This window comes from Gossypium hirsutum, chromosome D07 (assembly GCF_007990345.1).
Source record: "Gossypium hirsutum isolate 1008001.06 chromosome D07, Gossypium_hirsutum_v2.1, whole genome shotgun sequence".
In the NCBI taxonomy this organism is placed as follows: Eukaryota; Viridiplantae; Streptophyta; class Magnoliopsida; order Malvales; family Malvaceae; genus Gossypium; species Gossypium hirsutum.
In genome coordinates, this window is record NC_053443.1 from 29,129,413 (window position 1) to 29,144,932 (window position 15,520).

General features: G+C 33.2%; 1 protein-coding gene across 12 annotated transcripts; it reads right to left on the reverse strand.

Moving 5' to 3' along the window:
• Positions 1 to 3,882: 3,882 nt before the first annotated feature.
• LOC107954649 (EH domain-containing protein 1) lies at positions 3,883 to 7,343 on the reverse strand. Of its 12 annotated transcripts, none has more exons than XM_041096482.1 (10): positions 7,276 to 7,343; positions 6,421 to 7,167; positions 6,277 to 6,332; positions 5,996 to 6,053; positions 5,595 to 5,713; positions 5,379 to 5,481; positions 5,227 to 5,276; positions 4,604 to 4,706; positions 4,242 to 4,426; positions 3,883 to 4,091 (listed from the first exon to the last, which is right to left on the reverse strand). In XM_041096482.1, exons 3-8 carry the CDS (start codon positions 6,301 to 6,303, stop codon positions 4,605 to 4,607), a joined length of 459 nt encoding a protein of 152 aa, XP_040952416.1. In that variant the 5' UTR covers positions 6,304 to 6,332; positions 6,421 to 7,167; positions 7,276 to 7,343; the 3' UTR covers positions 3,883 to 4,091; positions 4,242 to 4,426; position 4,604. The 12 variants fall into 12 exon arrangements, with proteins under 12 accessions (XP_040952416.1, XP_040952415.1, XP_040952417.1 ...); XM_041096481.1 differs by having other exon boundaries at positions 6,421 to 7,020; positions 7,129 to 7,330; XM_041096483.1 differs by having other exon boundaries at positions 6,421 to 7,024; positions 7,129 to 7,330.
• Between the last annotated feature and the right edge of the window lie 8,177 nt (positions 7,344 to 15,520).

Below are 15,520 nucleotides of genomic sequence, written 5' to 3' on the forward strand. Positions count from 1 at the left end.
ACAATATATTTCCCCTATAGGATGAATAGTCTTGACAAACATTTCCTGTCATCCCTTGTATCCTTCTTTGTCAATGGGTTCTAGTTAACCCTTCCTTTCCTTACAAACTAACCGGTGTACTTATGATACCCCCTATTATATAGGGTTCCTCTGAGCGCCCTCCACATTCCTTAATGGCAGACTCTTATCTACGATCCTTGGTTAGACCATATTCCATTCACTTGTGCTACAGAAACCACTAGTACGTCACTCCTGTGACTACTTCCTATTGGTTAACATCTTTATGGCCCTATTGGTTTGCACGATTACTATTCTCATAGTCCTTTCTCATTTCCATTACATTACCATTCATTGGTGGATTCCTTCAACTCGTTGGTCAACTATCACATGTCCATGCTTTCATTTTTCCTTCCAACCTTTTTTTTGGTTTGTGAGTTGTCCAAAAATTTCTATTCTTATTTCCCACCCATGTTTTTTTTCTCAGCAGACTATCTTTATTGTCATAGTCAAGCTATGGACTTACACAGCACACCCCATATTTAATGTCATGGCAGACTATATTTGTTCCCATAGTCGAGCAATGGACTTACATAGTACACCACATGTTTAATGTCCTGGCGGACTCTATTGGTTGGCATAGTCTAACTATGGTCCTATACCTCAAGATCCCCATATTTAGTGTCACGACGAACTATCCCGTGTTTGCTGTCCCAACGGACTATCCTATGTTTATTCTCTCGACAAAGTATCCCATGTTTACTATCCCAACAGACTATCTCATGTTATTGTTTCGATGAGTTATCGAAGGATGCCATTGTATTTTTCAGATATGGTCTTAATCATATTCTATCTTGATGTTATAGCATCTTTCAGCTATGGTCTTACTCATTTTATCATGTCATAGTATCTTAAAGCTATGGTCTTACTCATTTTTGGCGCATAACCTTTGATCGGACCCATGGCCTAGCCATGATCTATTACTTACTTTCTCCGTTGCATTCTATCCATTCCTCCATTCGTCGTCCTGACCTTGATACTCAAACACCAGAGTTTCCCTTCCGCAAAGCCCGAAGCTTCGTACAGAAACACCATACAGCGGTATTTAACATAATCAACCCTTTCTAAGCACTAGAGCTTCCATTCTCTTGGCAGCTAAGTATCACAGTCAAGACCATAAATTAACTCAATATCTTTATTTAAAACTTCAATTTGCTAGAAACATATAGAACCCTTAGAATGGTTTCTAGGAATCCTTGACTTTACTTTCTTAATCTTACATATCCAAAAAGATTCAGAACCTTACCAGCTTATTGGATTCTCTATTTTTCCTACTCAAATGTCACAATAATCATCTCATGTAGAGTTCCCACGGCTATGTCTCCTTTGGAGCAACCAAGGAAAGAGACGACAATAAAGAAATTAAAGAAGTCTCTCCCAAGAAGTCACTCTCTAGCTATTTATATCCCTTCAGGTATGGTCTTCAACCGTGTAAAATCCACCTGTTTTCAATCATTTTATCACCGACTAAGGGACTAGCTGGTCCTAATCTAATCGAACTAGAATTGGATTTCAACCTTGTCCAATATCATTTCTAATTTTTCATGTTTTCCCAATAAAGACCGCCAGCTTATGGTGTCTTTCAATTTAACCCCTAAATTTTTCATAATGTTTGAGTTTAAAAGAATTCAGGAGTGACATGACTCGCATGTTTTCTACAGCTAGCACATGGGTACAGCTTACACATTAGCATTGCTTGCACATTAAGCAACTTGTACATTTTACGGCATACATATTGAACAGCTCACACATTCTATGGCTCGCAAATGGAATAGCTCATACATTTTCCACGGATCGCACATAAGAGTCAATTTGCACCTGACCATCTTACATACTCAGCTCACAAATTATCTCGATCCACACATAAGTAGATCGGAAATAGTTTGCACAATGATATTGCTTACACGTTGCCATAGCATGCTTATCAACTTTTCTTGCACATAATTTCTTTCTTCAAAGAGCCTGCACATGAATACTTACAGAGTTCGCATGTACATGAATACTTTACAAAATCCATTCACATATATGTCCTTACTTTGTTGGCTCACACATAACCACTTACATAGAGCTCACATATCACAACTCACATATTCCACAGCTCTCACATACATTACAGTAAAGCTCGCACATGCTTTACTATACAAGATACACTTTCCATTCAACTACATTGTAACACTAGTAAGCACAATTGTTTCACAAATTCAGTCTACACATATGCTACAGTGTTGGTTTGCTTATAGAACTGAATATAATCAGCACGCACATACTTTTTTAGATAGTTAACACATGGAACTTAATATAATCAACACGCACATACTTGGTTTAGACAGTTCACACATGGAACTTAATATAATCAACACGCGCATACTTTTTTTAGATAGTTCACAAATGGAGCTTAATATAATTAGCACACACATACTTGGTTTAGACAGTTCACACATAGAACTTAATATAACCAGCATGCACATACCTGGTTTAGACAATTCACACATGGAACTTAATATAATCAACACGCACATACTTTGTTTAAATAGTTCACAAATGGAGCTTAATATAATTAACATACACATACTTAGTTTAGACAATTCACAAATGAAACTTAATATAATCAGTACACACATACTTTGTTTAGATAGTTCACACATGGAACTTAATATAATCAATACACATATACTTTGTTTAGATAGTTCACACATGGAACTTAATATAATTAGTACGCATATACGTAGTTTAGACAGTTCACAAATGAACTCTTCCTTGTGCTAGCTTTTGGCCTTTTCATTGCTCCGAAGAGCCCATATTTCATTTATACCAACCTACCTCCACAAATCCCCTTGTTAATTTGAACACATTTGTGTTCCCCCGCAAGGTCGGGGTCTTTCACCAATCTCAGTTTGCATTTACATGCCTTACTGGAGGCAAAACACATATATTTAATCTCCGTTCAATTCTCCCATCACAATCACACTTCAACGGTCACCTTTGTTGCCATCTTTTCCTCCATTTCTGATATTGAGCTTGTGCATCAAGGAAGGAACATCCATTTTGATCTTTCACACAATAATCATTTCCATATTTACAGTTCGCTAAATTAAGAAACTCATCCAACATTACTCATACACACTTATTGCAAAATGACATCCAATGATTAATTCACATAGGTAGGTAACAATTCTATACATTGATACTAACCAGTTTATGGAAATAAGCTTTCACAACACCAAAACAGGAGCTCCGCTAAAAGTATTTACGCTGCTATTGAACGCGTCACTAACTTTTGCGGCGCGTTTCCACAAACGCCGCTATAAATCAAGACCTTTAGCGGCGCTTTTCTCACAAACGCCGCTATAGACCGTGACCTTTAGCGGCACTTTTATCACAAACGCCGCTATAGACCAAGACCTTTAGCGACGCTTTTCCCACAAACGCCGCTATAGATCTAAACCTTTTGGGGCGCTTTCCCACAAACGCCGCTATAGATCAGGACCTTTAGCGGTGCTTTTCGACAAACGCCGCTATAGATCAGGATCTTTAGCGGCACTTTTTCACAAACGCCGCTATAGAACAAACCTTTAGCGGCGCTTCTCGTAAAACGCCAAACATAACATTTAAAAAAATATTTTAATCAAATAATATTTATTTTTATGATAAATATTATATTATGTTTTATTTTTTAAATTTAAACTTTAAATATACTTTCAAGGATAAATAAAAATATATTATTTAAATTAAATTTTCTATGAAAATTTTAACTTTAAAACTAAATATAAAATTAATGAACTTAGTTTTAGAATTTAAAATAATAAATTAATAACTCAAGTAAAATCCAAAAGTTAGAACTCAAATTGTCGTAAATATTAAAGTAAAAATAAAAATTTAGAATCAAAACTAAAATAAATAATACATATGAGAAACAGACTGACTAGTTAAACTTGCCTATGACTATACACATTGCAAGGTAATAAAAAATACAATGCAGTCTGCTGCACCATCTTTTGTCTGCAAGTTTCATTGAAGGCATTCCAAACTATATCCTGCAATATAAACATGCATTATTCATGAGAAAGATAAAAGGTACAAACCACACATGTAGGGAGAGGAAAAGTGAAAGAAAACAGAAATTTATGCGTGTAAATAGAAAATGCTTCAAACACAACCTAATTGTGATTCATAATAAATATTACCTCCAGTTCTGCTGAAGAGTAAGCTAGATCCAAGTTCTAAAACTCGTGTTTTCCAAACTCGTGTGCATCTCGGAAACTTTCTTCCCAAGGATGAAACAATGTAAGAAGCAGATTAAGATCAGCTTAAAGAATGTAGACTAATTTTCCCACAAATAACAGCAATCAAAGTAGGTCATATTCAGTTTCTGAAACAATAGAACAAACAAGTTATGAAAATTTTACAAATGAACACCTAAAATTCCAATCAATCCAATTAATCAAAAGCAACTATAGAACTCCAGAGAATAAAATTTTAATCCTGTACGTAGCTAAGATCTTTAACCAATCAAATATTCCACAATGAATCAAGTTAAGAACACAACCTCATTTGAGATGGTAGCGTGGAATTTTTGTACTCCTGTACAATTTGCTCTTTGGCATCCTCCATGCCTGGAGTAGCTCCTTATAAACCACAGCCAATAGCACCTATGATAGCACACAAGTAATTTGAACAAAAACTTCACTAATGCTAGAAGTTCGACAAATTAGGCAGCACAAAAAAAACTAGGTAGAAAACAAAATACAAAATCTTTGTAAACACAAGGCAAACATCATAAAAAAGGCTATGATGCAAGTAAAAAAAATTCTCAGAGAATATCCATATCTACTCAATACCAATTCGTAACATAACAAGCCCCAAATAATTACTAAAGGAGTTCATCAAAATTCAAGAAAAAATTGAACAAAAATTATAAGCAGTATTTATTCAACCTATTAATGACTTTTCAGGCTTAAAATACAAGTATCCCATCCCTAAATATTTACTTGCTAAAACATATATGTTCTGCATCAAAACCAATAACATAATTGCAGTAACAATGATAACAAACAAAGCAGTATAGACAGTATACAGAAAATTAAGATTCAATTTCCAAAATTGATTTTAAAACCACCAAGTAATGGAAACTCTCCAAGCTAGATCTGCAGAACAACAATTCTAAATTACCATAACAACAACAAATCTGTTGGTTGTTGATTCAGGTCCAATGTGAGCTCCTGAAAATAATAACAAAAATATATGAATGAAAAAGGAGGGGGGCTTCTAAATTAGTGATTTGTCTGAGTCAGAGTGAGAGTTAGAGGGAGAGGATCACTTGCCTAGATAACTAGTCTTAAGCAAATGTTTAATGAAGGTTGTTTTCCCAGTGGAATATTGACCCAAAAGCATAACCATTGGTTTGGCATCAAAATCACTATTTGTCTGCAATAAACAAAAATCAGAACCAGCTGATTAGCTTTACAGAGCTGTTAAATAGAACTTTTAGCACATAGTCAAGGATAGTTAAAACTGAGTTGGATCTACAACTCACTCACCAACAATGGGGATACAAAATCATTAAAATGATATGTAACTTCTAAAGGCTTCAACTTCTGAAGGTACAATCTCTTTAAGCCATCTATAATTGAAGTCACAAAGGACAAAGATATTTGTTCTACACAAGAAAGGATTAGTTACACATGCTAAGGATGCAGATAAATAAAAACACACTAAAAAAGGATCAAGTAAAGGAATTAGACAGATATTAACATCATTAACAACACAAATACCAAAGCTAAAAAACGTAAGTGTTATGGAAGTAAAATAAAGAGACAAATATGAATTTGATATAAATAAAGGAATTATTTATAGCCTTAAACCCTATACCTAGACTAAAATGGTAGTAACAAGAGCATCAGCAGCAAAGGAAGATCAACTATAAAATGACAAAACAAACCTTCTTTGATGATTTTGAAGAAAACCATTGAGATGCAGGTGATGTTTGATTTGAAGAACTACCTGCAAGCCCCCAACTTGTAAAAATAACATATGATAGTGAAATCGGAGTAAACTAATCATCAAAGGTTACAACAAGAAAGTCATACCATTGCCTTCAAGGCTACTTGACTTTGAAGATTTTTTCTTTCTTTGAATAAATCAAGCAAAATGATAAGAAATTCCAGACACTAAGCATATGGAACATAGAGTTTAAGAAGGTAAAAGTAAGAAGCCACATACCATGATTAATGTATCTAAGCCTTCCATTACAGGAGGTCTAATATTCTCAAAGTCTACTGCAATATATCAGCATACCTTAACATTATAAAATATTAAAAAATCGTAAAATGAAAATTTGAACAAAAAGTAAAGCTAAAATCGTACCTGAATCAGCGAAGTTGAACTTCAACGAAAAGAAGTTGAACTTCCACGACTTTGATCTGCTCCTGAACTAGCACTACCCGTACTCCGCTTCTTCTCTCCGGTCATCCACCTCTTCCACCACCGTAGAAGACTGTAAATGTAACCGTAACAAAACACGACAAATAGCCCAATACCACCAACGACCATAGGAATCAACAAAATCAGCTTCCTCTGTTTCTTTTTCTCACATTTTTACAGTCATTATTCAATGGCTTACCACATAAATTTTCATTCATTGAAAATATAGAACTATCATTGAATAAAGAACCTAATCCACTTGGAATCTCACCTTCAAGATTATTTCTAGATAAATTCAAGTACTTCAAATTAGACATGTTTGAAAATAAATCTGGTATGTTACCTGTAAGGCGATTTCCATCTAAAATGCGATTTCTTCTGGGATTTCACCATTTAACTTGTTATAACCCAAATCAAGCTCTTTTAAACGAGACAACCCAGAGAATTCCGCTGTTACATTGCCGATCAATCGATTCGAACGAAGCTGAATCACTTGAAGCTGAGAACAATTACCGAGCTCCGATGGCTTCGACAAAAGAGACGCTGGCTTCGAAACAGTGGAAAGAGAAAGAAAATAAGTAAAAAAATCAAACAAAACTGAGAAAGGAAAATGAAAATACATTGCTGAAAAAGGAATTCCATAGATCAAACCCTGTGATCTTTTGGTATAGATCGGAAAACCCTTTTTTCCTGATTCAGAGAGAAACAAAACCCCAAATCAATGAATCATTTGTTATATGCATATATATAAATTCATGGAGAGAAAAAGAAAAGGTTTAGGGATTTGAACGGTATTACGAGATGTTGGGCAAAGAAACTCATGGAATTTTGAGATTAAAAGGGAAAAAGAATTAAGTACATGAGAAGAAGAGGGAGTAACGAGCGGGTAACCAAAAATCCTTTTTATTGGGAGTGAGCGGGAATTTGAATATCTTTTGTGGCATTTTTATAAAAAAACGTCGCTATTATTTATTTTTTACGGTATTTTTTACAAAAATGCCATAAAAATTATTTAATTTTATACAAAACGACGTCGTTTTGCTATGGTAAAATTTTTTATTTTGTCTTCTAAAATTTATTTTAAAGTAAAAAATTTTTTTGTGGTGTTTTTTATAAAAACGCAGCTATTACTTACCTTTTGCGGTTTTTTTCATAAAAACACCACAAAAAATAATTTCATTTTAAGTGATTTTATAAAAATTTATTATTAAATTTAATTTTTTTTAAAAATTCAAGTACTCTCAAAATAAATATCATATATTTTAATAACAAAAAGTGATTAAATGGCTGTAATTAATTATTAAGTTAGAATTATCCAATGTAAGCAATTAATCTCTCATATATCAAATTTCTATTAAAGATTGAGACATTAATCATGATTTTATATTATTCAATTCCTATCCATATAAATCTGATACATTAATTTATCATTGACCAAACATAAAACCCTCTAAACCAAAAAGAATTTGAATTTTGAACACAACCTATGATGCAATTTTGCTCAATCTATCATTTTCTCATATTATATACGACATACAATGTATTGTATTAGGGTTATAAAATAAAAGGATTTTTTTTACAATTTTATTTATTATGATAAGAAAGTGATATTAGTTTAGTTCGGTAGCACGTGGGTCTTCAAAACCTATCGTCCAAGGTTCAAATCCTATAGAGTATGATTCAGCTCTTGTTAAATCAAAAATTATATCAAAACAATAATTTGAATTTGACCTCTTTAGATTAAATTATAAAATTATTAAATTAAAATTAAAGGAGTCAATAAAAACAAGAGATGTTAGTCAATAAAAAAGATATGTTAATTAATTAAAGGTCTAACTGATCACCACGTTTGTATTATAAATATAGGGTTACAAATAATTCAAAGATAGTTGAATTTTGTTAAAATAGGGTTTTTGAATAGGGTACGAGTTTTATTATGGAAATTTAAGAAAGGGGTTAATGACTTCGCTAAATGAGGTTGTCTTTCTTATTTAGGGTTTAAAAAAAACTAAAAGAAGAGTATGGTGGGATTTGGATGGGCAGTACGGTGCGATTAGTTCACTTTTATCTAATTTTATCGTCATTGTTGTTTTTATACTAGTCACAAGTAAACGCACTATCTATCCAAACTATACCTAAATCACCATGATTGGAAAAAAATACTAAAGTAAAATGAATAAAATAATTTATTATTAAAATAATGTTGGTTCAACATTTATTACTGAAATAATATGTTTTTTTTACAATAAAAAGAATTAGTTTGATGGAAGCGCAAATCAAAATTGGGTGTGTGGATTTGGATCTAAACTAGCATAAGAAAATGTTAGCTGATGAGGAAAATGATCCAACTTGTATTAAATCCACATGTGTAATTGATGCAGCATATCTTCCACATAAATTTAAAGATGTTCCTTTTTATATACGGAATTTTTTAATCAAACAAAGTTTAAGACTGTTTTTCGTTTTTTAAGCTATTTATATTGAAAACAAAAGAAAAATTCTTAACAAATGTTTAAATGCTAATGTTTTGGACATCTTTTAAACTCATTTCCGCTCATTTTGAGATGGAGGATCAATTCGGGATTAGCGGCGCTTTTTCAAAGCATTAGTGGCGCTTTTTCAGAAACACCGCTAAAGACCCGAGCATTAGCAGCGCTTTTCCAAAAACGCCGCTAAAGACCCGAGCATTAGTGGTGCTTTTTCAACTAAATACCTGAAAGGTCAAAAAACGATGTCGTTGGGCTTAGTTTTTTGCGACATTTTCCCAAAAAACGCCGCTAATGCTCATTTTTCGCGGCGCTTTCCTTGAAGTGCTGCTAATGATCGATCTTTAGCGGCGTTTTCCGTAAAGCGCCGGTAATGCTCGATTTTTAGCGGCGTTTTTTATCCAAACGCCTCTAAAAATGCCGCTAAAAGTCTGTTTTGGTATAGTGTTTGTTGGAAAACCTGGGTTTGAAAAACGTAGTGGAAAATAATTTTAGGGAAAAATTAGAGTTTTAAATTTTTTTCCAAAACAAGATCTTGGTTGTAATATCTAAAGTAATAAATACTTAATCAAAATTTTATCTTTTCTATTCACCTAGGATGAGCGCTTCGACCCTTCTCGGCTATCCTCAAGCTCACGTCTGCCGAGTGTGGGCTCACTTTGAATCAGAAAAACTTTCACAAAAATTAACAATGGGGTAATTTCATAATTTCTCTAAACTTTTGAGTCAATTTGTAAATCAGAAAAATATCTCTATAAATTTTCTAATAATCTCTTCAAAAAATTTTCTCTCTACAACTTTCTCTTGAATTCAAGTGTGTGAAAAATAATGGCTCAACGCTCTCTTTATATAGGGAGAGTTTAGAGAGTTCAACTATGATTAAACTTAATCAATTTAATATTAAACTATTAAAATAATATTATTTTTGAAATAATTAATTTGAAATCAAATTCTCTGGTAGAGTCCCAGTAGGAGTGTAAATTTTCCACTGCTCAACCATCGAAGACCAAATGTCGCCAGCCACCAGGACATTGCCATCACAACCGTCGGCACTGTCGTGTCTAGTGATGCAAGTGCAACACCCTTACGGCACCCCAAGCCGATTCGGTCCGGGTCAATAACAACCCGACCGGTTTGGTCTAGCCACCGGTTGCACCATCGGTACTGTTTCACATACCGAGCCCGGTTCAACCAGATTTTGGGTCTTGGTCTCAGTTTTGGGCTCCCGAGCCCAATTTACGATTCCAGGTCCAATTTTCAAGTTCAATTACCCATTAGGCCAATTGTCTGACTTGAAAATTAATTTCAAAAAATATCATATTAGTTTTTATTAATTTTATTAATTTTTATTTTACTTGATCAAAATTAATGCTTTTTAAAAATCACGTAAATTTTCCATATTAATTTTTCAAGAAAAATCTCACGTAAATTTTATTAATTCTCTAGTTGAATAATTCTCACAACCATCTAATTTAATTCCACATAAAATAAATCGACTCAATTAAATTATTTCCAAAGTCGTAGAATTTTCTTCTGATTCAAATACAGTACGATCGAGCTTTTGTTGAGCTAGCAAAGAGACTAGCTGCTTTGTCCAATGACCTCGTCATGTGTGTGTTAACCTCATATGATATCCTTGATTCCTTTGAGTTAAATCCGTTCACTCAATACAATCTTATTTTATCTCATTGTCACCATTGTGTCTTCTTAATGATTAATATGTCATTGTCAACAAATGACTGTGATAAATTGCTCGTTCGACAACAAGCAACCCGTGGCCACATTCCATATTTATCAGTCCACACAATGCCAATGAGAGGATAACATTAACTCTTTAATTAAGCTATGAATTACATTGTTTCTAGTAAAGTAATGTCATATACAAGTCATGTACCCAACATACCGACTATGGTCTCGATTCTTTAGGTAAATAACTTAGGAATATCTACGCATGGTCAGTGAATAACTCAAGATTTAGGTAAATCACACCACGAATGTTACAAGTGAATTAATTCACAAACAGATTCAAAATTAATTCATCTTGGGTCCAGTCCAATGTATCATTCTACCAATGAATACATCAATGTCTCTACCTGTAGAGTCAACTACTTTGATAGCCAAGACTAGCCATCTCTCCAATTGGAATTCTAGATGACATAATAATCTTTCTCAGTATTTGAATCAAATGCTCACTTCGATTATTTTACGGGATTACGGGCTTATTTAGATTATCTATTGAAGTAAGTTGTCTTTCTCGCAATGTAAACATTCTTACAATGTCACTTATCTTAAGTTTGAATTTAGACAATCAATGAGCTAATATTTGTTTGTCACAATTTCACTATGCATGCAATATATAAAAGATAGAAATACAAAAGACATAATAGTGAAATACAAAATTAACTTTATTTATTTATTCATTGTTCAAATAAATAGAAAACAATTACATGTTTACTACAATATGGGTACATTTCCCAACAAGCTTTACATAGATCTAGACAACACACAATTAGTAAATCCATATACATAGCTAAACTTTACCTAGTTAGATGACAACTTTAAGCAATTCATTAATTTAACGAGCATAGGGAACTCACAAAAGTTTTTAGGAATGCTTTTGTCTACTCTATGGTTTCCTTCCCCTTTCTACTAAGGCCTTCTCCCACTTCCTTAGCTAAACACATTAAATACCACAGTTACCAAACAGAACAATAACAACCAAGTCCTTAATGAAAATTGAGAAATCTAACAACCATTGCAACATGCAATGATTGCAAAGGAGATTCCTACCCTTACCAATACTTTTGGTTAAGTCCTATATAAATGTTTTTTAAAATTTTACTAAAATTACGGTCAAAGGAGGACTCAAGAAAGTTACCAACAATTACTAAAAAAAACAACTTCTAAGCAAGCTAAAATCAAGATTTCCTCCCACAAGCAGTCGGAGTTATAATCTCCAATTTCTTAATGAAGGAATTAAGGAAAAACACGGGAAAGAAAAATGAAATTGAAGTCTTCTCCATTTTTTCTCTCATTGACCCCTATTATCTTCTTAGAATAATTTGGGATTAAAAATAATTTACCCAGTCAATGTCCTTGGCTAGCCACCAATAGCAACACATGTATACAGGATTCCACTAACCATAAACTATTCCCATTGCCAAAATGTGGCATGCACGATGACACGTTCCTTTCCCCAAGATTAACACCTACCCTGATACGTGTCATACACACCGTGGGTGTCAAGTTAACAGATGAGCTCGAAAACTAATGAGCTTGACTAAAGATCTCATGGAGTGGCAAACTCGCTAACTGACAGGTTCACAAATTGGAAAGCTTGCAAGACAGCAGAAACAACTCGCCACATACAAGGTGGAGGCTCACAAGATGGCAAGACAAAGTGAAGCAGCTCACAAGGGGATGCTCAAAGATAAAAGCAGCCTAATTCTTGCAAATTAGATGAGCTCACACAAGTTCCTTATCATTCTCACTTGGTCAACACTCCAAAATACAGTTCCAAAATTTTGGGGTGACATATTTACCATAGACGGTCCAAGGATCACTTAGTAAAACATTTTCATAATCATTTGTGGTTTGGAAATTTGCCACAAAATAACCATTCTCAATATCCATAAATTAAAATGGCATGTAGGGCTTCTATAGTGCATACACTCTACTAGAGAGAGTGTTGAAGCCCTCTTCCATCTAAGAAGCTTGAGAACAATCGTTTTCCATACAATCTTCTAAGAGCTTATAGACCTCATCAAAAAACGTAACCGCTAAGATACCATCAATAGTCCATTTGGAAATATCATCTTCAAATATCTCAAAGTCATCATCCTCATCATCCTACTTTTCTTCCAACATACCATTTTTGGTAAACCTAGTACACACTTAGTTTAGAAGCATGTCACAAAAGGATACACGATCCTCACCTTGAAAGTCAACCACCATACCCATTCAACCACCAGTGTTAATGCCATCCCATTGAATCGGACCCTTTTGGCTAATCTCTTCACCTCCGAAGGGGTTGCTTGCATTACCTCTGAGAGCAATCCTTTTTTTTTACTTTTTTATGAAAATAAATTTTTTCTTCATATAACTTTCTAATACGGTAATGATTTTTTTTTAATTTCACAAAAGAAATTAAGAAATTGTTGCAATCTTTATTTTAATATTTTTAAAAAGATATTGGAATAAAAATAAGGAGGTCGTGATCTTAAAATAAGAATGATATTGAAATTTAAATTTCAAATTTGTTAAATGTTAGATTTTTAAAAATGATTGCAAGATCTAATTGGATGGGCTTATGTCTTTGTTCATTACCAAAGTATAGTTGGAAATTAGGTAGCGTATGGTATGATGCAAAGTGATAACATTTTTGAGAATTTTGTAACACGCCTAACCCGTATCCATTAGGGGTGAGCAAAACTCGATTCAACTCTAAAAAATAAAAAAAATTCGAATTTCGAGTTAAACGAATCGAGTTAATCGAGTTATTCAAGTTAATCGAGTTATTCGAATCAACTCGAATTTCGTTTGAATCGAGTTGAGTTTTTGAATTCGAATAATTTGAATAATTCGAATATCAAACTATAATATTTTACATTTTTACCCCAAACTCTCAAACCTTTTTACTTTTCCTTCAAAACTTTTACGCCTTCCCACTTTCCCCCCAAAACTTTTACTCCCCTCCCCTCCCAACCCCCCAATCTACCCAAAATCCATTTCCCACGAAAATTTTACTCTCCCATTTACTTTTTCTCAAAATTTTACTCCCAAAAACTCTCAAAACCTTTTATTTTCCCCCAAAATTTTTACTCCCTCTCACTTTTCCCCTAGAACTTTTATTCACTTCCCATCCCACCTCCCATCTATCCCAAACTCTCCCCCCTCCAATTTTTTTTAATATTTTCCCTTTAAAATTTTACTCCCCCCTATTTACTTTCCCTCAAACTTTTATTCCCCAAAACTTTTTATTTTTCCTCTAAACTTTTATTTCTCACCCTTTACTCTCAAATAAAAAATCAAAATTATCCCAAAAAAATCACTAAACATAAATAGTAATAATTTTATTTATATTTATTATTTATATTATTAAATTAAATTTCACATTTTATATTATTTATATTATTGATTTGTTTAGTCATATTGAATATTTATATTAAAATTGAATTATTAGTTATGCCATAAAATATTCGTGTTAAAATTTTATATTGGTATCAATTTCACATTTTATTTTTAAAATAAATTTTATTAAAAATTATATTTTTACATTTAATATATTTTTTAATTCCAAATTTCATAGTGACAAGAATCTGAAGATAATTGAAACAACTAAGCAAGCAAAGAAGCTAACCAGTATATAAAAAATTAATAAATAAATTATGAGGTGATGAAAGTTAATAAAAATTTTGATTAAGGTGGACAAATTTTATTACGATGGGTGACAATGGTTACAAGGACCCAAAATTATTTTTTAAAATTTAACTCGAACAAATATATTCGATTCGATTTGAATTCCATCTCACTCAACTCGATTCGAGAAAACTTCAAATAAAGTTAGGATGATAAAATGAGATTTGAAAACTCGATTAACTCAAAAATTTTCGATTCGATTCGATTCGATCGAATGCTCACCCTTAGTATCCATCACCAAAATAGGGTTAGGGCGCATTACCGGATATAAAGATCAGACAAACAAAAATTTCAAAAATTTCATAACATATAGCATTCATGTCATAAACCAATCATAATCACGCATATTGTTTCCTAATACGAGCCCTCAATGCCCAAAATACACCTTAGAAACAAATTGGGACTAAATTGGAAACTCAGAAAATATTTCAGAAACATTTACAATTTTCAAAGCGGCAAGGATCACATGGTCGTGTGGCCAGGCTGTGTTGGTATTCGAAATAGGGACACAAAGTCGTGTCCTAACCTAAGTCCCTGCCCCTATAACTAACTAACTTGTGTCACACGCCCAAGCCACACGCCCGTGTGCTATGCCGTGCGAGCATACTGACTTGCACTCTTTAAAAGAAAAAGGGGACACACGACCATGTCACCTGGACATCTGTCACACACGATTGAGACACATGTCTGTGTCTCTGCCCATGTGGACGAAAATAGGTCATTTTCCAAGCCACATTTCTCACCCAAAACTGACATCAACCTAGTCCCAAAAATGCAAATATATGCTAGCTATAATCAAGCATCTCAAAACAAACATAAGCAAGCTTTAAACATGTACTATAATCACATACAACCAATATGCCCTTAGGCACCTCAAATGACAATTTAAAAACATGTCAACCATGTATCCAAACTTACCTAAATGAACAAATACATATATGCATAATTGTACCTAAACCGATCGTGTAAATAACTTACCAAGCTCACCCATTTGGTACCAAATATACCATTCTAAACAAATTATCAATATACCTATAAGTTTTTCATAACAAAGCACTAAATCACACCAAGATCTATAACATATCTTATATGCATATTCAAACCACATTTTACTTTCCATCATTCAACCATATCAAATA